The sequence below is a fragment of the Acomys russatus genome, chromosome 14 (genome assembly GCF_903995435.1).
Source record: "Acomys russatus chromosome 14, mAcoRus1.1, whole genome shotgun sequence".
Taxonomy (NCBI): Eukaryota; Metazoa; Chordata; class Mammalia; order Rodentia; family Muridae; genus Acomys; species Acomys russatus.
In genome coordinates this window covers 28992573-29017920 of record NC_067150.1, presented here as the reverse complement: position 1 = coordinate 29017920, position 25348 = coordinate 28992573, and the positions used below count along the sequence as shown (strand labels likewise).

The 25348-nt window shown below is 47.0% G+C and overlaps 1 protein-coding gene across 2 annotated transcripts; it reads left to right on the top strand.

The window, feature by feature from the left end:
• The first annotated feature begins 555 nt into the window (after window positions 1-555).
• Ddx25 (DEAD-box helicase 25) lies at window positions 556-19874 on the top strand. Of its 2 annotated transcripts, none has more exons than XM_051156160.1 (12): window positions 556-747; window positions 1312-1378; window positions 1633-1677; window positions 2135-2270; window positions 4376-4468; window positions 4578-4680; window positions 6466-6580; window positions 7854-8031; window positions 14526-14763; window positions 15774-15936; window positions 18098-18286; window positions 19638-19874. In XM_051156160.1, the coding sequence occupies exons 1-12, from the start codon at window positions 685-687 to the stop codon at window positions 19697-19699; spliced, it is 1452 nt and encodes a 483-aa protein (XP_051012117.1). In that variant the 5' UTR covers window positions 556-684; the 3' UTR covers window positions 19700-19874. The 2 variants fall into 2 exon arrangements, with proteins under 2 accessions (XP_051012117.1, XP_051012118.1); XM_051156161.1 differs by having other exon boundaries at window positions 642-747; window positions 1335-1378; window positions 19638-19870.
• The last annotated feature ends 5474 nt before the right edge of the window (window positions 19875-25348 follow it).

Below are 25348 nucleotides of genomic sequence, written 5' to 3'. Positions count from 1 at the left end.
TGACAGAACACAGCCAAGGAATTCTGCTTCAGCACCACGGAGAGATCATGGCGACACTATTGATTTTTTATTTTTGCCAATTCTAGAAATGGTCCCCCAACTCTTAAAATTCCAGTTGGAAAACTGAAAATCCTGGTTCTTTGGTGCAAAGTTAGGATAAGGGATTTGCCACAGATCTGTGCAATATCTGTCATAGGTGGTAGTGGTGCGGTTTGCTTTAAAAAGATCACACCTTAGGAAAAAATAGAATAGTACAAATATCCTGGATTGAGACAGATGTCTACACTTGAATTTGCTTTCTTTCCGAACCTCCGGTCAAGGCCATCTGTCCTTCCACTGTCCTGTGCAACCTCACACCTTGTGATACACAAGAGGCGCTGTGTGGGAGACACCCGCACAGAGCCTGCAGCTCAGTGTGGGAGCTTCCTTGGTGCCCAGTTTCTCTCAGCTGTGCGGATGGCGGACAGGCCAAAGCGAAAGCTCGCGGCTGTCCCGCACAGCTGCGCCCCGCACCGCTCTCCCTCCGCCCGCTCCGTGCCGGGCCCGCGCCTGCGCACTGCGCCGCACCACGGGTGGTCGCGAGGCGAACGCCGGTCCTGGAGCCTGACCATTGGCCGCTGAGCGGAGCCCTGCCCCGCGCAGGGGTGGCTGCACGTGCCGGGGGCGAGAGCGGAGACCGCAGCTATGGCGTCGTTACTTTGGGGAGGCGACGCTGGGGCGGCGGAGAGCGAGCGGCTGAACGGCCACGTAACTGCCGCTGAGCAGGGGAGGGCCCAGGGGCAGGGGCTAGAACAGGGACTCCCGAGGGAAGTCCGCCGGGATGGGGAGCGACCGGCTGGCGTGTAGAGTGGGGTGTCTGTCAAGTGATGGGGGGAGGTGTGGGCTGGGTGGAAGGGCCACAGAAAAGGATACTCCTAGAGAGGAGCGACCTTTTATTTGAAAGGGCAGAGACCCCTGGAAATCCAGAGAGAGCGCGCAGCTGCTAGTCCTACCTCTTCTCTCCCGGTTTGGCCTCCCATTTTCATAGCTACCTTCCCCTTGTAGGTGTTGTAAAACCATCCCATCACCCAGGTACTGCCCATATTCAGACTAAGAGACCTTATCAAGAGAGACCATGGAAACAAACTCCCAGCCTAGCGTCTGATGATTCATACAGTACACCGATTCCTAAAATGAAATCATTAACCCCTAACGTTGCAAAGGAAGCCATTTGGGGTGGGCTTCCCTGCCCCTGCTGTAGGATAGCACTAGGCTACTTCCTGCTTGATGTCCTGCTTCCTAACACTGGTTGAAATTTGTGCCTTTCAATAGTTTTCAAATCTCGTCCACCCCAGGAAGAACCTTCGTGGTAGTAGGAGTGCCACAGTCCCAAACATAGGTGAGTGCTGTGAGGCGAAAGCCTACTGGCTTAATTAAACATCATTGCTTTCCCCGCTGTGTGTCTGCCAGCTGAAATAGCTTTGGCTTCCTTAATTTACACCCAAGATCCTCCACCTCCTCAGTCACTTTACTCTCCCAGGAGATGGCTGTCTGCATACACTGTAGAATCTGTGAAAAATGTTTAAGCATGCAACTGGGTATTTTTGCTCAACATTTTTCTTTACATTTACTATTTCTATTTCACCCGCTTAGACGGCTCTCTTAACGCAGAAGAGGATGATGATGAAGATGATATAGGTAGGAGACAAGTTTGTTTGCATGTACCTGCTAGCATTGCTTGGTTTATCATCGTTTTAATGGCGTTAATGAATAGGATTTCATTGGGAAAAGACTGTCTTTGTTTTCCTTCTGAATGAGTACTATCAGAAAAAAAAAATGCTAAATTAGGAGGGGGCATATTTCTTTAGGCTAAGTTGAAATGAAAACTGCAACGAGTGGATTAAGAATTTTCAGTTTGGCAAGAAAGATTAGGTCCTGTTACAATTAGATGTTGGTTTGCCCAAGGTCAGGGGGTGGTGCAACAGAGCATAAGAAAAGGGAATTCTCAGTGCTGTGGCATTCCTTCTAGAACTTTCTTTTAGGAAAAAGATGAGAATAAGCTGCAGTTGTTTTATAGACCGAAGCTGAGTGGGAGATAACAATTTTAGTTGCTATTCTGGAGGGTTGATGGCACCTTTGGGTTTTGCTTTTCTAGTGGACTTGGCAGCCAATTCACTCCTAAACAAGCTAATCCGTCAGTCCTTAGTAGAATCCAGCCACAGAGTAGAAGTCTTACAGAAGGATCCCAGCTCTCCGCTGTACTCAGTGAAAACGTTTGAAGAGCTACGGCTGTGAGTATCTTAACTCTTGGTGTGTGAGAACACTTATGCTCGTAAGCATCAATAAGCTGGGCCGTGCTGTCGACCATCGGCACCCCTTCATTTTCTAGTATGCAGTCTCAAGGTAGATCCTATAATTTTACATGCAATTAGAATATAAGTCAAGGATCACTTGGATGGATCCCCAAGTTGCCTAGCAAACTGAGCGCATTTTGGTAGAAAATATTTAATCTTGCAGGAGTCGTGGGGATACCCAAGCCAAGCACAGCCATGTTGTCACAATCCATACCAGAATCCAGACACAGGCATTGGTGATCGAGAAACATTAACCCCCCTTTTAAAAAGTTATAAAAATAAAAGTTTTACTTCTCTCACCGTAATGTATTTCAAATGGTATTAAAATGAGTAGCTTTCTCAAAGGAGTTTTCATCCCCTAGGGCTGAAATTGACATGAGGAAAATATATTCAAACAAAAAGAAAAGGTCGCAGATAGGTGTGACCAAACCCAGCTTACTCTGCCTGCCGTGCACAGTAGGCAGAAAGGACCTAGTTAGGTAGCAGTTTGGCCAACCTCCCAAAAGGCAAATCTAGACACACCTTTTGCCAGTGCTGCAGGGGCTCCATTACTTGAATTAAGAGCCTGTGAGTGAGTGTGGGCAGCTGATCCCAGGCCTTACTGCACCTCAGTGTTGCTAATGTTTAGCACACAGTTTTACTTTGTAGTAGAAAAATGGTTTATGGCTCTGAAAGATTCTAAACAGATTATGGAGGATTGCATTCCTGTTTCTCGTTTGGCAATTGTTGCCAATATTGGGAACACCCAATATTTGGTTTCCAAGGGGAAGCTGTGGTAACGTATGAACTTATATAAAGGAAAATATCTAACATCCTGATGCCCAGACAGTTTCTAAGTGGTAGAGAGGCCTATGATTAAAATGTGGCCACCAGTCATCCACCAACATACCAAATTAACAAGCATAGCTAGGCACTTGGGAGGCAGAGAGAGGTGATCTTTTATGAGTTTGAGGCCAGCCTGGTCTACAGAGACAGTTCTAGGGCTGCTAAAGCTACACAGAGAGATCCTATCTTGAAGAAGGAGGAGAAGAAAAAGAAGAAGGAGAAAAAAGAATAAAAAGAAAAGAACTTAGAAATGTACCAGTGACTCATGAAAGGTGTAACCGCCCCTGCCTGCTTGTGCTGTTGTCATTCTGGCATTTTGCAGAGGAATACAGGAAAGATGCATTTGAGGTTCCTGCATCCTCTAGATGAGATTATCGGATAACAAATCTGAGAGAAATGTTAAAAGAATTGCTTCGATACTTTTTTTCTTTTCTGAATATTTCTGTCACTTATAAAAAGAAATTAAACCACACATGTCACTTTGTTACCCAGTTTTATGGAAAAATAACACTTGTTGTAAATGGACATACTCCTTTCGTCAGACGAGTCCTCATCCACATCATCTCCCTAACAGAAAGTTTGACCTGAGGCCTTTACTCCTTCCCTTAAGCTAGGCTTCTAGCCCAGCTTATTATTTTAGTAGTCCAACTTGAAGCATAGTTGTATGTAGTTGGGGGGTGGGGCGGCAGTGCTGAGGTATAATTAATGTATTTCTAAGTGTTACTTTCGGTGTTTGTAGTTCGTTAGTCTTCCTTGTCAACATCACCGGGTTTGGAAATGACCTAGGTCACACTCATCTGGGTGTCTCTCTGAGGGTGTTTCCAGTGGGATTTAGGTGAGGAGGAAAGAGCGTCCTGCCCATGGGTGGCACTGTCTCTTGGGAATCTCTGACTGAGTAAAACGCAGGAAAGGAGAACGCAGCTGACTGCAGGCACAATGAGGCCAGTAGCCTTCCACCCTCACCACCATGCCCTCCCCGCCATATTGGACTTTACCCCTTCTTAAACCATGAACTAAAATAACTCTCTTATACATGTCGGGCACCATATCATAGAAAAGTGACAGTGCTCAATCGCGAAGTGGCGTACCTCAGAAGTGCACCTTTCAAGTGTGGGTTTCCGAAAGCTACTGGTACATGTATTAATGGGCTGCTGACCAGCAGAGGCTTTGTGTGTCTGAGAAACTACCTATTTATCTATCTATCATCTATTTTACAGAAAGGAAGAGTTACTAAAAGGGATTTACGCAATGGGATTTAATAGACCGTCCAAAATCCAAGAGATGGCCCTCCCCATGATGCTTGCACACCCGTGAGTGTACAGAGGGGCAGTCCTCCACGTTGGCTGTTTTGGGGGTTCGTCTGTTTACACCCAGAATCTTGTATTCGGTTTATGTCCAGTTGTCTTCTCCTTTTCACAGTCCCCAGAACCTCATAGCCCAGAGCCAGTCCGGAACGGGTAAAACGGCTGCCTTTGTCTTAGCAATGCTAAGCAGAGTGAATGCCTTGGAATTGTTTCCACAGGTAAGGGAGAGCTGTGGTGGAAATAATTGTAACTGCAGTGCCAGCAGTGTGCTGAAGCAGTGTCTGCTCCTTCTGCAAACATATGATTACTTCAGCGAGGTGCAGAATAGGCATTCCTTCATAAAATCCTAGAGCATGGGGTAGAATATGGGATAGTGATACGCAGCACCGGCCTTAGAGTCCAGCTGCCTCCAATCCCAGCCATGCCACCATTGTCCACCCAGCTGAGGATCCCAGCCTTGCCACCTCTGTCCACCCAGCTGAGGATCCCAGCCTTGCCACCTTTGTCCACCCAGCTGAGGATCCCAGCCTTGCCACCTCTGTCCACCCAGCTGAGGATCCCAGCTTTGCCACCACTGTCCACCTAGCTGAGGATTGGAGCAGGTTAGTAAGTCTCCCTGAGACTGTTTCCTTCCTGTAAAGGCAGCACTTGAAAGGTATAGATCGTCATTGATCTGCTCACACTTGACTCATCACACCCAGCAGACTGCCTGGATTGTAGAGACCATTCATGATGAATGAGTGAGTGAGTGACTGTCTTTCTCCTAAGATCAGCATGTGGATACAGCAAAATCACATACCTTTTGGTGCTATGTTTGGGATAAGTAAGAATATAGTGATGATGGCTACTTAGTTGTAGGGCCAGAAGGTCATTCATTTCACCCCACTCATTTATCAGAGACTCTTAGGGAGAAAGGTATCTTCCTGGGAGAAGTGTCCCAGAGTGGCTGGTCAAGGCACCCAGCTCATGGTTCTCCTGGCCTCAGGGGGATCTGGTACTCTTTCCCTGTTTCCTGCAAAGGGCACTCACCTAGTTCTTTCATAGGCTGACTTCCCATATGTGCTAAAAGCCTTTCTCAGCAAGGGTCCAGTGACTCCTATAAGCTATAGACACACATGATAGAGGCCAAACACAGAAAGTGTACTTTCCAGATAAGGTTGCTGAAATTTATATTTAAAGTATGGTATTGATCAAAATTATGCAAGAGAGCTATGCTTGAGCCCATGAGTTGAAAATGTGTGGAAACTATTTTTAGCACTTTTTTTTGTTTTATTTGTTTTGTTTTGAGACAGGATTTCTCTGTGTAGCCTTGGCTGTCCTGGACTCACTTTGTAGACCAGGCTGGCCTTGAACTCACAGTGATCCACCTGCCTCTGCCTCCCGAGTGCTGAGATTCAATTTTTAGCACTTTTGTAGTGGCCTTTTCTACCATAGATCCTGCACATGACGCACAAAATACTACCCGTTTCTTTAATCAGCGTCTTCATTCAACGACCATGACTTCTGTGGGAGGTGGCCTAGCAAATGGGAGTAGGGGCCATATTATTCTGGCAGGAGTACATACTTACAATGTGAGTTAAGCACAGCGTGCTGGAAACAGGCAGACGCTGATGGGCAAGCAAGAGGTGCTAGGTGTTGCCCAAGCTGTGATTTGTCTTGCATTCCTTGTGGATTCCCTGCTCCCAACATCCTTTCTCTCTCCATCAAAACACAGTGACCAGACACTTGTGTAGAGAGGAATGTATAAAGTAGCTATTTCTCGGTCCTTCAGCACCCCACCTCTTCTCTTCTTCTTCTCTCTCTCTCTCTCTATATATATTCTTTTTTCACCTCAGACCTAACAAGTACTTATCAGCTGTCAAATCATACTCAAATTAAAATGCTTCCCACAGCATAACTCCTCAGTGTCATTTCTATGCCTCCTCATATGCAGCATTTCACGGTGATTCCACTGTGAACAGTGGCTTGTGTGACCCTTCCTCCTCCCCTCTTCTATCTCGCAGTGCCTCTGCCTGGCTCCTACCTATGAACTGGCTCTGCAGACTGGCCGTGTGGTTGAAAGGATGGGGAAATTCTGTGTGGATGTTGAAGTGATGTATGCCATTCGAGGAAATCGAAGTATGTACCAATCAGCCTGTCCTGGCTGCTTGTTAAACCCTGCCTTCACACCTCGCAAAGCGGTTATAACTTGTCTGCCTTCCCGTCTCTGAAGCAGGGGTGTCAGTAAATGGGGGACACAGACTGTAGCACTGGCACCGCCTGAAATGTAATGAGTACACAGCAGGCGGTACCTTATTTCCACGTCTTTCAAGAGGCTGCCTTTCCTATAGTCTGCTTCTTGAAACTTGGTGATTTTGTGCCACACAAGTTTTATCTGGAGATTTTTTTCCCCATTAAAATATTACATGCTTGTCATGTAAAATGAAACTTTAAAGGATGGAAGATTAGGAGATGGAAGTTTGCCCTTCTTTGCCCTCCAGAGAAAGGCAAAAAGCCAGTCTTCACTCTTCTTTGAGCTCCTCTATCTGCAGTGAGAGTTCACAAAATGGAAGCATAGCACACCGCCTCCTGTGTAGCTTCAGAGCATCCCGTGGTTTTTACATCTGGCCGGTTACTGAAAACATTATCCTTGTTTCCCATTTGGAAAAGCTTTGCAGTTTGTAGAGTTTTGTTTTATTTCGGGGTGTGGGGGTGCTGTAGAAAAACACTGGGGCCTTGTGCATGGTAGGTGAGTGCTCCCATCCTAAGTGCATCCCACACAGTGTATGTCACCCCTGTAGCTGAAATGGGGTCTCTCAGCTCATGCAGTAGCAGGCTGGCTATGAGCTTCACCCCTCCAGAGCAGCTGGCTGTTCATTCCCTGCCTGTACTGCCATACCTAACCGGTTTCCCCACCATTGTGCCATTGTCTCCATAGAACAATAGAAATGCCAAATGTGGTTTCTGTTTGTTTGCTTTGCTTTTGGTTTGAGGTTTGGTGGTGGTGGCGGTGGTGGGGGTGGTCGTGGTGGTGGTGGTGGGTGTTTTTTGCTTTGTTTTGTTTTGGTTGCTTGGTTGTTGTGAGACAGGGTCTCACTGTGTTGCTCAGGGTGGCCCTAAGCTTATGTGAGCGAGTGATCCTCTCGCGTCAGCCTCCTGAGTGGCTGGGCCTACAGGATGCCACTAAATCCAGCGTATCCAAGCATAGCTTAAACGACCACAGAGCACAACCAAATATATAGGGCTATTAGTACCAGAAACCTACAACTTGGAAATCTATCCTAAAATTCTGCAGAATTTATATATGCCCATAGCCCTCAGGGCTTGCACATGTCACCCTGACTTGTGTCCGGTTAGAGTTGAGTGTGGTTGTTTTCATCTATGGGAACACTTAAAACCCCTTTCTCCACAGTTCCTAGAGGCACTGAAGTCACCAAACAGATTATAATCGGTACTCCTGGGACGGTCCTAGATTGGTGTTTCAAGCGAAAATTGATTGACTTGACTAAGATTCGTGTGTTTGTCCTGGATGAAGCAGATGTGATGATCGACACCCAAGGATTCTCGGATCAGAGTATTCGTATCCAAAGGTAATCTTCACATTCACCCTTTTCTCCCCGGGGACTCTTGTCTTAAGTGGCGAATTGTGTGTGTCTCCGTATCTCCTGTTCCTAATTACTTTCACTGTTTAATTTCTTGCCACCTTCACCTCCAATTTGGCTCTGGGCTTTTGCAGAAAAATGTTAATTCAGGACATGGCTGTTCTGGCAAGATATCACATCCAAAGACCTTCTAGGGCTATGTGCTCCATCTGGCAAGAGATCACATCCAAAGATCTTCTTCTAGGTCTGTGTGATCCAGCTGGAATACAAACATGCCTTTAATCCAGGAGACAGGGGCAAGCAGATCTGAATTCAAGGTCAGCCTGGTATAGAGCAGGTATCAGGTAAAGAAAAGCTTAGGTCCAGGTGTGGTGGTACATGCCTTTAGTCCCAAACAAAGGTAAAATTAGCCTGTAAAAGGAAGCACCCATGTTTAAAAGTGATGTCTAATTGCATGGCAGAAAAGGTGAATAATCAGAGAAGATTTGACAGAATAGAATACACCCAGTTCTCAGGAGAAGAGAGGGGAAAGGCAGCTACTTAAGAGGCAGTTTTTCCAGAGAGAGGAGGCAGTTTTTACCAGGACTGGAACAGAGAGTTGGATTGCACAGAGAGAGAACTCAGGTGAAGATGGAACAAGCCAGAAAATGAGAAGAAGCCAGAAGATTAGAATAGATTGATGAGTTTGTTTGAGGCCAAGCAGAGCAAGTCCAGGCCAGAGCCACCAACAGTGGTAGTCAGCATATGAGCACATGTCTTCACAGTTCAAAGATTTTACCAAGTTCAAACTTTAAACTGAAAAGTGGCCAGAGCATTTGATAATGAAAGGCTTGGTATTGAGGGTCAGATATTAGCTGCTTTGTAAGATGTCAGTTGCAAAGTATGCAAGACATGAAGCTGTTGGTAGTGGTTTTGTTTGGATTGCTAAGGACTTTCATAAACTCCTTAGGTAAATAGAATTTGCCAGAATTTGTATTTATACTCTACTGCTAGTTTATATTTGGATAAGGTATGAGCAGACCTGTTTTTCATTTTGTTTTATGAAAAGTTCATAAATATCATCTCTATTCTTAAAAATGAAGTCTCTTACTGTGTGTGTGTGTGTGTGTGTGTGTGTGTGTGTGTGTGTGTGTGTGTGTGTGTAGAAAGACTCTTTCCCTGTACCCCAGGCTGATCTGGGACTAACTGTATAACCCTGCTTGTCCTCAAACTCATGGCAGTCCTACCTCAGCCTCCTAAATGCTAAGATCACAGGCATGACCAAAATATTTGACATGGGCATGTTTCTATGGTCGGGATATGCGTGTATGAAAGGGTGGTCTAAATCGATCATCATAGATTTGAGTCAGTCAGGCCTCACACTGAAAGAACTGTGTCACCGGTTACCAGCACTTCTGCATTGGTTTACTTGAAAGACATATTATTTAGATCCATAGATAAGGCTTCTTTTTTTTTTCTTTTTATTAAAAATAGATTCTTTTCTCATGCAGTACATCCTGATGACAGTTTTCCCTCCTCCACTCCTCCCTGTTCCTCCTCTCCTCCCCTTCCCTCCCCTCCTCCCCTTCCCTCCTCTCTTCCCCTTTCCTCCCCTCCTCCCTGTTCCTCCTCTCCTCCCTTTCCCTCCACTCCTCCCTGTTCCTCCTCTCCTCCCCTTCCCTCCCCTGCTCCCTGTTCCTCCTCTCCTCCCTTTCCCTCCACTTCTCCCTGTTCCTCCTCTCCTCCCCTTCCCTCCCCTCCTCCCCTTCCCTCCCCTCCTCCCTGTTCCTCCTCTCCTCCCTTTCCCTCCCTTCCTCCCTGTTCCTCCTCTCTTCCCCTTCCCTCCGCTCCTCCCTGTTCCTCTCTTCCCCTTCCCTCCCCTCCTCCCTGTTTCTCCTCTCCTCCCCTTCCCTCCCCTCCTTCCCTTCCCTCCCCTCCTCCCCTTCCCTCCCCTCCTCCCCTTCCCTCCCCTCCTCCCTGTTCCTCCCCTCCTCCCTGTCCCTCCTCTCCTCCCCTTCCCTCCCCTCCTCCCTGTTCCTCCCCTCCTCCCCCCTTCCCTCCCCTCCTCCCTTTCCCTCCCCTCCTCCCTGTCCCTCCTCTCTTCCCCTTCCCTCCCCTCCTCCCTGTTCCTCCTCTCCTCCCTTTCCCTCCACTCCTCCCTGTTCCTCCTCTCCTCCCTGTTCCTCCTCTCCTCCCTTTCCCTCCACTCCTCCCTGTTCCTCCTCTCCTCCCTGTCCCTCCACTCCTCCCTGTTCCTCCTCCTCTCCTCCCTTTCCCTCCACTCCTTCTCTTCCCTCCCCTTCTCCCTGTTCCTCCTCTCCTCCCCTTCCCTCCCCTCCTTCCCTTCCCTCCCCTTCTCCCTGTTCCTCCTCTCCTCCCCTTCCCTCCCCTCCTTCCCTTCCCTCCCCTCCTTCCCTTCCCTCCCCTCCTCCCTGTTCCTCCTTTCTCCCTTCCCCTCCCCTCCTCCCTGTTCCTCCTCTCTTCCCCTTCCCTCCCCTCCTCCCTGTTCCTCCTCTCTTCCCCTTCCCTCCCCTCCTCCCTGTTCCTCCTCTCCTCCCCTTCCCTCCCCTCCTCCCCTTCCCTCCCCTCCTCCCTGTTCCTCCTCTCCTCCCCTTCCCTCCCCTCCTTCCCTTCCCTCCCCTCCTCCCTGTTCCTCCTCTCCTCCCCTTCCCTCCCCTCCTTCCCCTCCCTCCCCTTCTCCCTGTTCCTCCTCTCCTCCCCTTCCCTCCCCTCCTCCCTGTTCCTCCTCTCCTCCCCTCCCTCCCCTCCTCCCTGTTCCTCCTCTCTTCCCCTTCCCTCCCCTCCTCCCCTTTCCCTCCCCTCCTCCCTGTTCCTCCCCTCCTCCCCTTCCCTCCCCTCCTCCCTGTTCCTCCTCTCCTCCCCTTCCCTCCCCTCCTCCCTGTTCCTCCTCTCCTCCCCTTCCCTCCCCTCCTCCCTGTTTCTCCTCTCCTCCCCTTCCCTCCCCTCCTCCCCTCCCCTCCTCCCTGTTCCTCCTCTCCTCCCCTTCCCTCCCCTCCTCCCCTTCCCTCCCGTTCCCTCCCCTCTTCCCTGTTTCTCCTCTCCTCCCCTTCCCTCCCCTCCTCCCTGTTCCTCCTCTCCTCCCTTTCCCTCCCTCCTCCCCTCCTCCCTGTTCCTCCTCTCCTCCCCTTCTCTCCCCTCCTCCCTGTTCCTCCCCTTCTCCCCTTCCCTCCCCTCCTCCCCTTCCCTCCACTCCTCCCTGTTCCTCCTCTCCTCCCCTCCCCTCCCCTCCTCCCTGTTCCTCCCCTCCTCCCTGTTCCTTCTCTCTTCCCCTTCCCTCCCCTCCTCCCTGTTTCTCCTCTCCTCCCCTTCCCTCCCCTCCTCCCTATTCCTCCTCGCCTCTGCTTCCCTCTCCTCCCTCCCCTTCCCTCCCCTCCTCCCTGTTCCTCCCCTCCTCCCTGTTCCTCCTCTCCTCCCCTTCCCTCCCCTCCTCCCTGTTCCTCCCCTCCTCCCTGTTCCTTCTCTCTTCCCCTTCCCTCCCCTCCTCCCTGTTCCTCCTCTCCTCCCCTTTCCTCCCCTCCCATCTACTCCCTACTTCCCTTAATTAGAAAAGAACAGGCCTCTAAAAGATAACAACCAAGTAGAACAAAAGTAGAACAAAATAAAATATAATAGGATAAAGTGAAACCCATCACATGGAGGCTGGACAAGGCAAACCAATGGAGGGGAAAGAGTCCCAAGTGCAGGCACAAGAATCAGAGACCCACTTGTTCTCACACTCAGACTCCCATAAAAATACTAAGCTGAAAGCTATTATACACACACACACACACACACACACACACACACACACACACACACACACACACACACACACAAAGGGTCTGGTGTAGACCCACATCAGCCCTGTGTTTGCTACTTCCATCTCTTTGAATTCATATGAGCCTTACTCAAGAGGGCCTTGGTCTCCTGTTGTCCCTCCATCCCCTCTGGATTTACACTCTTTCTGCATCCACTTTCATGTTCTCTGAGCTCTCGTGAAGGATCTCATGGCGACATCCCATTTAGAGTTGTATAAACCAGCTCCTAAAATTTCTTTACTTGGGACTCATTTTCATGGAAGAAATTTTTACATGACTCCAGATATTTAGGTACATGACGTAAGTATGTATATCAAGCATTTACTGAAAATAGGTCATAAACAGGTTTATTTTAAAAACAGTGTGTTAGTATGCATATAAAACAAATTTGCATAGTGATGAGATGGATATGCCTTTTGTCTTTATTTCGAGAATTAAATCTTGTCTAAAAATATATTCAATATTTTTCCAGAATTGATTGATATTTTTTAATTGCCAATGCTGAGAATACCACTTTGCATAAGTATGTAATACAAATAGCAAATATGTCTCTTCCCATTTTGGAAATTTCTAGAAAATTTTTTCCTAACCCCAAGCCACAGTTAATATTTTTTTATCAAGCTCAAGTCAGAAGCTCAGCAGTCTTAAAATCAAACAGTACAACAATTACAACATCCTAATGTGATAGGAACATAATGAAGGGATGTGTCCATAGGAGCAGAAAGCTGCGTAGGGAACTCATAAGCATACAGAGGAGACCAATTGGAGCCATGTGTCCCGAGCAGCATTTGTCGGCATTTTGTGTGGCTTTGGTGGCATGCACAGCACCAAGTGCACATGCCAGGTGCCCAGAAACAAGACCACAGTGAGGTCACTGTGCAGCCCAGGCAAGCTCTGATAGAAACATGTGCTTAAGTTTGAATTAATTGTTGATCTTTGTCTGCTCATATACCTTTTACTGAGTTTCAGACTATTTCACATCCCCCACATTCAGGACACAACCCCAGATGGGGCCACAGCCCACAGCTTAGGAAGCTGTGCTATAAAGAGTGTCACGGAGATAGAGACCAGGGACAGCACAGTCACGCATGCTCATTTGCGTGCGGTGGCTGAGACAACTGACAGACTACTGTTTTCCCCCTCAGCACTGGCATCTTGGGGAAGCCAGATTTAGAACTTCGGAAGCATTGCCTTCCTCTCCCTAAACCTACACGTCTGTCTCTACATTGGCCCTGTCTGTAGTGCCTCATCCTAAAGCCTGTTAGTCCGGGTGCTATGTTAATCTGTTTTGTTGTGCATTTTCTCTGTCTGTAGTTAAAATGGCAGTTTAGCTTTCTCTTTCCTCCTTGGACCCTACTGGTGGTATTTTCTAGTTGTTTCTTTCCCACACTTCCTTTTCTTGTGCTACAGACACAACATCTGCCTTCCCTTCTGAGGATGCTAATTTCAGTGTTTTTTTTTGTTTGTTTGTTTGTTTGTTTTGTTTTGTTTTGCAGGGCCATGTTGTTGGTATCTTGGTTTAGCCTATCCCCCTCCATTTTCAACACCATCTCTGAATTGGCCAGTTCTCCTGTTGTTGTTGTTGTTGCTTTGTTTTGTTTTTAAAAGATTTGTTTATTGTTTATACAGTATTCTGTCTGCATGTGTGCCTGCAGGCCAGAAGAGGGCACCAGATTTCATTATAGATGATTGTGAGCCACCATGTGGTTACTGGGAATTGAACTTAGGGCCTTTAGAAGCCAGTGCTCTTAACCTCTGAGTCTCTCCAGCCCAGTTCTCCTGTTTTGTTTGTTTGCTGCTGCTGCGTCTGTATTTCACAGAAGGTGGACCCCACTTCTTCCTATCTGGCAGTGCTTGCCCATTCTTTGATAATCTGAGGATCCCAGTAGACAGCCCAGTGTACATGTAACTTGGAAGCTTTATCCCAGGATGATTGTCAGGTGGGGCATTAGAATTATGTGGTGCTCTGATCTCCTTTCAAGAGATAAGGCTTGGCTGCTGGCAGTCTGGGTTGATAGGAGGATTCCAGGAAGTATGCATGTTTTCCTATGACTCATTCCCTTTAGCCATGTGATTTTATCTCTACCTACCATTAAAGTATCTCCAAATCGAGAGTTTCTGCCCTAGTCTCCTGATGGTGTGTGCTTAGTTGCCTGAAGTTAATGGATCCAACTGTTCCTTATGGCCAGAGGCCAAGGAAGACTCCCTCTTGCCAGCCCCTAACCAGCAAGTTAATATGTTTATGTCTTAGAGTGAACAATTTAGGAGGCAAAGGGAAGCTTTCTTAAAGGATCCTTTTATTTCCAACTCAGGAAAATACTATATACTAATTAGAGCATTTGTGTTAGTTGCTCAACACCTCCCCCGATTCCATTTCCTTTCTTTTAGTTAAAACAATTAAATAAGTGGTTCATTTCATTCCCTTTAGATGTATATCCAGTGTGAGACTGCTGAATCTTACAGTGGCAGGAGATTGACCTGAGTGACTGTTGACCCTCTAGAATGTACACCTAAGCTTTGCTCTGAGATTCACAGTCAGGATGTTTGGCTTTTGCATGAAAGCGGAACTGATCACGTCACATAGTACCCACACATGTACAAGTATGCACAGAGCAGCTGATGGCAGTGCTTGAAGAGTGACAGTCTGGTAGCTGGGCGATGGCCATCTTCCTTTCTTTCTTTCAGAGCTTTACCCTCCGAATGTCAGATGCTCCTCTTTTCAGCCACCTTTGAGGACTCTGTATGGCAGTTTGCTGAGCGAATCATTCCTGACCCCAATGTTATCAAGTTGCGAAAAGAGGAACTGACCCTGAACAACATCCGGCAGTATTATGTGCTGTGTGAGAACAGGAAAGACAAATACCAAGCACTGTGTAACATCTATGGTGGCATCACCATTGGCCAGGCCATCATCTTCTGCCAGGTAAGCCTGCTGCCTGTGTCTTTGCCATGGACAGATGTTCATACAAGTGGATGGGGAGACGATACTGTTAATAAATGCCTTCTAGCCGGGCACTGTGATCAATGTCATCCTCAGACATCTCTGAATGGAGTCTCCAGTTCTGGGGTAAAACTTAGGAGGGTTGGATGATGGGGTAGGACCTTAAGTGTGATGCTAAACAAGGTTCCTTTTAGAGGCCCTGCTCCTACCATACAGTTCCCTGTAGCTTCTCCACATCTATGATGTTACTCGATACTGACATGCCACTATGCTTGTTTAATGTGGGTTTGTGTTTTGCTTCTTTCTGACATTTTTCATGCACATATGGTTTATTTGCGTCCCTGCCATGTGAACTTCCTAAACATTATGAGCAGGGTCTTGAGACTTATCTCCTGAACTAGGCGTCTACTGACATGTGGACAGAACTGAAATCCTTTGTAGAATGAAAACAAGATGAGCTCTGCCCCCCCCCAGGATAGCCATGTAAATGGGTCAAGAGATGATGGTGATGATGATGACGACGATGATGATGGAAGAAGGAAGAAGAAAGAAGAGAAGGAGGGGAGGAAATGGAAGAAGAGGAGGAGGAAGAAAGAAGAGAAGAAAAAGAGGAGAGGAAGTGAAAGAAGAGGAGGAGGTGGTGGAGGAAGCAGAAGCAGAAAACAGAAAAAGAAGAGGGAGAAATGGAAATTGGGTAGCCATCTTATTCTGTACATAAAGATGGTAGTCGAATGGTCATGCAAAGAACTCTGGCAGTGTGTGTTGCTTTGGTTTGCTGTCATCAGTTTGTGGGAGAGAAGGCCAACGCTTGACTGGGTTAAGAGAACATGACTCTTAGACTTTCAGTCATCGAATGCTATGCCACGTCCTAAGGCTTCTTGGAAGGCTGAGGGAGGAAGGAAGTAAAATTCCTCTGCAGCGTTTGCCCTGCGCCTATGATCATAACAGGAAGAGCCAGTCTGTTTTGACCACTGCTTTTATTTCTCTCGTAGACTCGCCGGAATGCCAAGTGGCTGACTGTGGAGATGATGCAGGATGGCCACCAGGTGTCCTTGCTAAGTGGGGAACTCACAGTGGAGCAGCGAGCTTCCATCATTCAGAGGTTCCGAGATGGCAAAGAGAAGGTTCTTATAACAACCAATGTCTGTGCCCGAGGTATGTGAAAGCTGGGTGTTACCCATGGAATTTATGGGTAATGCAATGTAGAGTTTGGCTGACATGCACAGTCATGTAAACACCTCTGTAAGCAAAATCACATTATTCCTGCCTCCTCCCCAACCTCGCCTTCTTTTTCTCAGCAGTCATATCCTCTCAGCATAGCCTTTGGCAACTGCCGATGAGGTTGCTGTGTGTATTTTTGTCTCTAGCTTTGTTTGTTACATGCAACAGTAGTTTGTTGTTTTTCGTTGGGAATAGTACCCCCCACTGATAGTCATTTACCAGTTGGGCATTTGAATTGCCTGCGGCTAGGGGTTACTTTGAATGCATCTATAGTGCTAGTATGCAGGCACTTGTATCCACGAAAACATTTGTTTCTCTCGGGTAAGTATCTAGCAGTGTGACTGCTTCTAAGAAACTGCACAGCTCTTCCACCATGCTGCAGCCATTGTGCCCTCCCACCAGCAGGGTGCGCTCGCACTGTATTGCTTCCCCAGCCTTGCCCTTCACTAACCTCATCAGTTTTTTTGTTTCAACAATTCAGATGCACGTGTATAGTATCTCCACATGGTTTTGATTTCACTAATAACAAACAATGCCAGCATTATTAGTATCTCAGTTATTTCCAGTTTTAAACCTACAGTTGCGGGCTGGGGTGTATTAAGAAAGGGAGCTGCCTCTTTCTTCATCCTCCCCACGTCCTTGCTTGGACCGTGTTCTATAGGTCATTTGGAGTTTAGCAAATAGGATTGAAAGCGTAGCCTGCCTGAAAAATGGTGATGCCTCTGACCCTTGGGAACTGTTCTTGCCTGGGGCTACCCCCAAGGGACTTTGTGCTCACCAGATGGTGGCCACGAACTGTATCAGCTCTTGAGCACTTGAAACACTGTAGTATGACTGAGGAACTTTTTTGTTTTAATTTGACTAGTTTAAATGTGAACGGCCATATAAGGTTTCATGGTTTTCTTTCTGGACTAAACAATCCTGGGCCGTAGGGGGGGGGAAAAGAGTCGGGGGCGCAAAGGAGGCTCCAAGATGAAGGCTCAGAGCAGAGAGGGCAAGATCGTGATGTGGGCAGCTTGTCAGTGTGGGCATGGAAGGCCCCAAGAGCGTGGAAGTACCCTAGGCAGCACTAAGGCTGACAGGTATTGAAGAAAGGAAAGCAGTTCAGACTTTTTTTTTTTTTTTCTTTCAACACAGGGTTTCTCTGTGTAGCCTTGGCTGTCCTGGACTTGCATTGTAGACCAAACTGTCCTTGAACTCACAGCGATCCGCCTGCCTCTGGGATTAAAGGCGTGTGCCACCACACCAGCAGACTGTTTTTTTAGTCCAGGGTCCTGTGCTTGCTAGGTGGATACGCTTCCACTGAGCCACAGCACTAGCCAGTAGAACAGTTCAGTAGGCAAGAAAATGGCTAGCCCTTGTAACTGAGCTAGAATACAAGGGCTTGAGGAACTTGTATTCTAGGCTCTGAGCACAAGTGCTGGCCCAGGGTGGTGACCATCCTATGAGACGTTAGGGGAATGGAAGAAGAGATGAGAGATTTAAAAGAAGAGGAAGAGGGAAGAAGGAAAACCTGATGAAAACATAGCTGTGTGCCGGGCAGTGCATGTCTTTAATCCCAGCACTCGGGAGGCAGAGGCAAGTGGATCGCTGTGAGTTCGAGTACAGCTTGGTCTACAAAGCGAGTCCAGGACAGCCAGGACTGTTACACAGAGAAACCCTGTTTTGAAAAAACAGAAAGAAAGAAAGAAAGAAAGAAAGAAAGAAAGAAAGAAAGAAAGAAAGAAAGAACATAGCTGTAGAATGGAATGGAGCTGCCACCTGTAATGGGGCAGGAGACTCTGGACCTGCAAGCCTGCAGGGGACATAGCCCAACAGAAATAGGGAGGGCCTCTCTCCCCTTCCCCACTCAATGGATACATACATGCCTTGTACCTATTTAGATTTATGCAGAATTAACCTTCATTATCACTCTTACTAGCTTTACAGACATGACAGCTTATAAGCAAACTGACCTATTTTATGACATCAAGCCAGTTTGAATTTTTCAAATTTTTTTCTACTAGTGAGCATTCCTTCGGCAAATACAGTTCTTGGTGGATTTGTCCTAGAGAAAATATCGGAAGAAAATTCTATAGTTTCTTTTTTCTCCTAGGAATTGATGTGAAGCAGGTTACCATTGTTGTAAACTTTGACCTTCCTATAAACCAATCAGAAGAGCCAGACTATGAGACCTACCTCCACCGTATAGGGCGGACAGGACGCTTTGGGAAAAAAGGTCTCGCCTTCAACATGATTGAAGTGGACAAGCTACCGCTGCTTATGAAAATACAGGACCACTTCAGTAAGTAGCAGGCTTTCACGTTCACAGTAGGCGCAGTAGACCTGCTCATACAGGCCATGTGGGCTGTGAGGGGCTGTGTCACACAGAATCCATGAGGAGAAAGCTTCTAACTCATAGGATGAGAGTCGTAACACAGGTCAAGTGGTTACACAGTTCCCTCATGTTTGCTGAACAGAAGTTTGAGTGTCAAGTAGAATTCACAGGAGCACATTCTACAATCTGGACTTTTCTGCCCATAGAATGTTACCACAAAGTAATGATGCCCTTTAGGATTTATTGTGTCCCAACTTCCTCTTTAATGCATGGTTTCCCCCTCTTTGTCTCACCTTCTCAGACAGGACAGTCCTGACTTCTGAGCTCTACGACCCTTTTCCAGCCCCACACCTAACAAGCAGGCTCAGCTATCCTGCTGGGGCCCTAAACTGGCAGAATGCACTCACGGCTACATCCAGGGTTGTGTCACCTGATAGCTCCACCTCCTCCCTGCCAAAAGCCAAGTGTAGTGGCACATGCTTTTAATGCTGGCACTCAGGAGACAGAGGCAGGAGGATCTCTGTGAGATCAAAGACAGGCAGAGCTACAAATGATAGTCGGTATTGAAAGAAAACAAACAAAAAATTACCCTAAGCCCAAGAGAGCACAGACATGGGCAGGGAGCATGGCTAAAAGCCACGAAGTCCCGTCGTCTTGAATGGAACTTTATTGGAAGCAGTGGGCAGCCCCCAGGAAGTGACTCATGGGACACCTGGCACAGGATTTGTAAAGGTCTTCAGGCCGACTGCTGCACATCCCACTGACCCTTCAATAAATTGCTCAGGCACCCCCATCTTGAGATACCTGGAGTGACAGGGTGAGATGCACTCATGAAGGCCACGACTGCTGTGCTGAAGTAACTACAGTGAAAAGGCTTGGTCCTCCCCAGCTCTTCTTACTGAGCCTCTTTTTTTGCTCAAGGGACCCAGATATGCACTTTATGGATGTAGTCCATTTGCTGCTGTTTTTGTTTATGTGGGTCAGCTATTTGGCAAGTATGGGCTACTCATCTTGGCCTTTCTGTACAAAATGCCACAGGAGGAGGGCTTTTTCTTTTCTTTATTTTCTTCAGACAGGGTCTCACTATATAGTCTTGGCTGTCCTGGAGCTCACTCAGGAGACCAGCCTGGCTTCAAACTCACTGAGATCTACCTGCCTCTGCTTTCTCAGTGCTTGGATTAAAGGTGTGCGCCACCACATCCTGCTTTGGGTGTGTATTTTCAAAGGTGTCACTGTCTTCAGAAATGTATCACTGGTGGACTGAACTTCCATTTAGGAGCTAGGATGAAACTGGTTCCTTTCTCTCTCATTCTTTCAGACAGCAATATTAAACAACTCGACCCAGAAGACATGGATGAGATTGAAAAGATCGAATACTGAAGTGAGGTCCTAGTTGTCGGTAGGCTTCCCTAGTTTATGTGAGAATGCTCCAGCCGGCTTTGAAGATAATTTTCTATGTTGAGGCTCTGTCAAGGTTGACACTGTCACAGATAACAAAATAAATGACATGGTACCCTTCATTCTAAGACCTGAGGTCTTTTTGAAACCAAATTGATTTCGAAGCATGTGACCCTTTTTCTTCTAACCTGTTTACCTGGGCTTCTTAGCTGGCTTTCTATTTAGTTTATACACTGTGTAGATCATGCCTGTGTGTGAACCTGGACACAAGGGGGCAGCAGAACATCACCAATTTTAGAATGTAAACTAACACAGCAGTTAAGAAAAGCCACCCATTTTCAGGCCTCACTCACAGGCTGCCCTTTCTGCGTAGTCATTTCCCCATTCCCTCCCCATGTTCTGAGGTGAATGTGTACTGTAAAACTTTGCAGGGGAGAGCATTTTGCCTTCTAATATTCCAGGTGACACTCAGAACTTATGAATAGTTCCCTCTTTTGCTTGCTGCTGTCTACATATTAGAAAATACTTATTCCGTAATGTTATCTCATAGGCTTTAAAAATGTGGCTTTATCCTAGATAGTTCCAAAAAGTGATCACTGAAGATTTTAACAACATCAAGGCAGGAGCTGGGGAGAAGGTTCAGCGGGTACTGCTCTGGCTGTGTTGACTGTGCGAGCATGAGGGTCTGAGTTCATATCCCCAGCACCAGTGGAAAGGCCAGACCTGGGAGAATGGGTCTGCACAGAGACAGAGATCAGGGAGCTCACAGGCCGAGTCATTCTCACTGACAGAGCAGGCTCCAGGTTCAGTGAGAGACGCTGCCCCAGAAAACAAGGTGAAAAGAGTGGCACCAACCTCAAGGTCCTTCACATGCCCACAAGCATCCGTGCTCACACACACACACACACACACACACACACACGTGTGCACACACACACGTGTGCACACTCACACATGCATGCATACCCTCGCATGCATTACATGAATCCACAAAAGAATTAAGCAAAACCAAAATAAGCCCAGAGAGTCAAAGAGTTTGTTTATAAAAACATCATGGTGGTGCAAAGTTGTAATCCCAGCATTAGGAAACTGTCTGTGGATTCCCACAAGTCTGAGGTCAGCCTAGTCAACACATCAAGACCCTGTCCCAAAATGGAAGGAAAGCAGACAGACAGACAGACAAGGGTTTTAAGGAAATTTTTAAATCTTCCATGGACATTTTCTATGTGGTTTTTTGTTTGTTTGTCTGTCTTTTGGGTTTTTTGGGTTTGTTTGGGTTTTTTTTTTTTGGTGTTTGGTTTTTTTTTTGTTGTTTTTTGTTTTTTGTTTTTTTTTGTTTTTTGTTTTTTTTTTTTTTTTTTGGTTTTTCGAGACAGGGTTTCTCTGTGTAGCCTTGACTGTCCTGGATTCGCTTTGTAGACCAGGCTGGCCTCGAACTCACAGCAATCTGCCTGCCTCTGCCTCCTGAGTGCTGGGATTAAAGGCGTGTACCAGCACGCCCAGCACACAAAATTGTTCTTAATTTCCACATTTGCTACTTACAAATTAAATCGTGATCATGAAAACATGGAGTAAAGGTTAGATTCTCACAAAGCTGATTCACTTGTGCCAGAAGCCCACCACACTGCCACACCCCAAGCTGCCAGTGGGCCTTCCTGCCACCATGCTGTGGATGTGCTTTGGGACTTACCTATTTTGATAGTCCACTTGGATACCACTGTGCCCATGTTGATCCCTAAGTACAGGGCTCAGAAACGGGAGACTCGCAGGCTGCTTCATGCAACAGAAGGCATGAAAATGGAAATAAATAAGATTCAGGACACTCCAGCAGACAGTGTACCGGCAGAGACCCAGCACAAGCCAGCATCAGCGAAGCTAAAGAAGAACATATGTATCTAGGGTCACACAGATGGGTCCCTACTGTAGGCCAGCTGTAGATAAGCTGTCCCAGGCCTACAGAGGGGAGAGGCGGGGAGTCTCCTAACATGGGTCCCCTGAGGCAGCGTTCCAGGCCCAGCTCATCCTGGAGCCGTCATTTGGGAACATCCGCGCCATTGTTTACACTGTGTCTGCTTTCCTCTCGATGACTGGAGACTGCCAGTCTTGTGGACACAGCACCTCACCCATCATGGTACCCATGAGAGCACCTCCATGAATAGCTGCTGCTCCCCTAGTAGCTAGCAAAAAGCTGTCTGCTCAGCCAGTAGCATCTTCCCTAGTTTTGAACCCCAGTCATAAGTCACAGGATAAACAAGGTATTTCTGTCTCACTATTTGAGAAATGAGTCAGGCCCTCCATCCCACTCAGCTCAGCCTTGGTGTATCCTAAATAAATGACACATGCACACTCTTTTCAGTGCAGATCTCTGGTAAGGCCTCCGCAGGTCCCTTTCACCACAAGAGCCTTTGGTAAGCCCCACCTGACAGCGTTTCCCACAGGGTCTACAGACACTAGACCCTCTTCTGTCTTACCTTTGTCCCTCTCCTGCCACCCACCTTCTCTTACTTCACCACCTAGGCATCAAGGACACAGCTGCATTAAACCACTGTCACAGTTTGGTGAGACAGCAATCCAGAGACTGTTTTGCCTCAGCAGCTCCTTGCTCAGAATGGAAAGCAATTTTCCTATCTCTACAATGGCATGGCTGGGGTCATCTCTCTGAGTGCTGGCTGGAAGAAAGAAGAAATGGAGAGGCAAGAAATAGCCAGGGACTAAAGCAAATCCAGGTTTGCATTGGCCAGTTCAGTAGGGTTAGCATACTAAACCTTGTGGTCCTGTGCAGCAGGGTTGTGATTTGCTGGGGAACTGTGAGCGATCAGTCAGCCTGCGCCCTGTGCTGTGATGTTAGGTGCAGGATCTAAGGCAGCCATTGACAATTAAAAGGGCAGAAGAGTTGCCCATGGTCTGTTAGGCTGTCTGAGAGCTTAAAGGACGTTCCTGTGTTCAGAGAAGGTGTTGATCCTCCTCGGTGGAGCCTGGTTACCATGACAGCCGCTGGCAGTCTGCACATTTGAGCAATGATGGAAACTCTTAGAGGACTGCAGGAGTGGGTCGGGGCTGTGGAAGTGAGCGATTCCTTACCAGACACGGGGAAAATGCTGGTCGTACCATACCTCTGCTTGGTTCTTGGGCCTCTTAGTTCATGCAGGTGCCTAGATTAGAAAAAGAACTCAAGCAGAGACCTCCCTGCTGTTGGGCTGGAAATGGAAATGCAAGCCCAGACCTAGAGCCTCTCAGTCTGGGTCTGCATGTCTTTTCCCACTGGACCTTCTTCTGTCTGGCCCCGTTGAACAGCAGTCACGCACACTGATCTTCTCAGTGGGTCTCCCAGAGCCAGCACTGGGTGTCTAACTAGACTTTCAAGGAAGGTACAGAAGGTTCTGTTCTCTTCCATCCTGACCACTCCAGCCCTTAGCCACTTCTAGGAATAATCAGGAGTAGCTAAGACCTGTGTGTCATTTTGCTTCCCAACCTGTGAAATATAAGTTAACTGTATGCTTTGAAGATTACTAACTTTTAAAGTCCACCATTAGGGAGACTGGAGAGATGGCTCAGTGGGTAAGAGCACTGGCTGCTCTTCCAGAGGTCCTGAGTTCAATTCCCAGCAAACACACGGCGGCTCATAATCATCTATGAAGAGATCTGGTGTTCTCTTCTGGAGTGCAGACATACATGCGGGCAGAACACTATATGTAATAAACACATAAATATTTTAAAAATAAAATAAAAATCCACCATTGGGAGAATTATATATCATTCTGCTCCTCGTGCCTGTCTGCTGGCTGCTTCCCCCTTCTACTCCTGCCCCTCACTTCCTGGGATGATGTTTTCATCCAGAGTCTGACTTCTCATTTGCCATGGGTATCCCAGAAGGTCAGTTAAGCCATGCTCTGGCCTGTTGCTATAGTGCGTCCTGCTCCATCATCTCTAGACACTGTTCTATTTCTTCCATTGCTTTGCAAATTATTATTTATAATACGGGTGGGGCAAAGCACCATTCACAGTTTCTAATTACATTTATTCTTTATGTTGATGGGGGAGGGGCCACATGCATGCCACAACACACATGTGGAGGTCAGAGGACAACTTTCAAAGTTGGTTCCCTCCTAACCCCATATTGTTTCCTACATGGAACTCAGGCCTTTATCAATGAGCCATCTCACTGGGCCCCATGTCTAACCCCCTCTTTGCTGTGTGTGTGAGTGGTGGTGTTTCCTCTGTGTCTGGGTGCTCACTGTGTAGCCCTAGCTGGTCTGAAACTTGCTATTTAGAGAAGGCTGGCCTCAAACTCAAAAGATCCATCTGCCTCTGCCTCCTGAGTAAGATTAAGGCATGTGCCCACTCTCAATTTTAAATGTCGAGTTTCTGCTTCAGACAGAACCTAACACACTTCTAGTAAAACACACATGAAGCGTCCTGGGGCTTGGTGAGAAAGTAACTGTCTGCATAGCTCTGTAACTGCACAGCCCCCTTGGAGCAGTGTTTCAGCCTTCCACTTCTGGGGAAGTTATAAAGCAGCAGAAAGCTCTACTATAAGGAAGATGAGCTCTGGGGAGACTCTCCATCTTAATGGCAACCCAAGGTCTTTACTGTTCTTCTTGTCAGAATAACTGTTTCCTTCAGTTTAGAAATATATCTTCCCTGAATTAGGGGTGCCCTTCTACTTTGAACTTAATAATTTCCTAAGGTAAGCGAATAGATAGTCTCTTCATTTTCGGTCTGTGGCTTGAAATCTCGTTTAGAATGAAGCAATTGATGAGGAAGCCCAACTATAAGTGAATTTCAGACAGAGGTCCAGTCATGTATAAAAGCCTGAGACGGTACTTAGAAGACACACACTAAACAGCCCACCATGTATGGTGGTGAGCACTCACCACCCTTCATGGAGGGCTCACTCAATCAGAGAGTGGACAGTTACTGTAATAAATTGTAGAATAAAGGCAAATTTGGCATAAAGTGATCTCTGGCTCAGCCCATTCTAAGACACTATGTTTCCATGACCCCACATGTGGAGAATATGAGCCATGGAGGCTCTGCACAGACTGTTACTCACCAATGAGACGGATGGGTGGGGATTAGCTTCTAATTGCACTGTCCTGCTTCCAGACCCACTGGCTTCTTCCCCATGTGACCATGTCTTTACACCATGCTCCATCAGCTTGTGGAGACTATAGGGTGTTTTTTAGTTTAATATATCTATTATAAAAGCAATAAGACATCAAGTACTAGCAACAAAGATGTCATTGAAAACTCTCCCCAGCCACAGCAGTTACTATGGGACACACCCTCTTCATCTTGATATGAACACAGTCCATCATAATGCATATCTGATAGCCTGTTGCTACCAGTCTCGGGAGTTTTATTCAATAAGAATAATTGGGTAGATCATCCTGCCTGGTAAATATGCACACAAATCTTTGTTCGTGATCATGTGGTGCCCAACTTTCCAACATCATAAGTAATTCTGCACAATATTTTGGATTGCTTCTTAGGATTAAAGATGTTAAGTTTGAGTGCCAATACAAAAACAAAACAAAACAAAAAACTGGAGCATTTTTATAACTGTAAGTAGATAGCAGCAAACTGCTTCCTGAAGCCAAAACTATATGGCCACTCGCTCCTCTCCTTACC

Coding starts and splice junctions, on each gene's coding strand:
- Ddx25 (XM_051156160.1), top strand. CDS start 685: ATGGCGTCGTTACTTTGGGGAGGCGACGCTGGGGCGGCGGAGAGCGAG. Junction 748..1,311: donor GCGAGCGGCTGAACGGCCAC/GTAACTGCCGCT, acceptor GCCTTTCAATAG/TTTTCAAATCTCGTCCACCC. Junction 18,287..19,637: donor GAAAATACAGGACCACTTCA/GTAAGTAGCAGG, acceptor TCATTCTTTCAG/ACAGCAATATTAAACAACTC.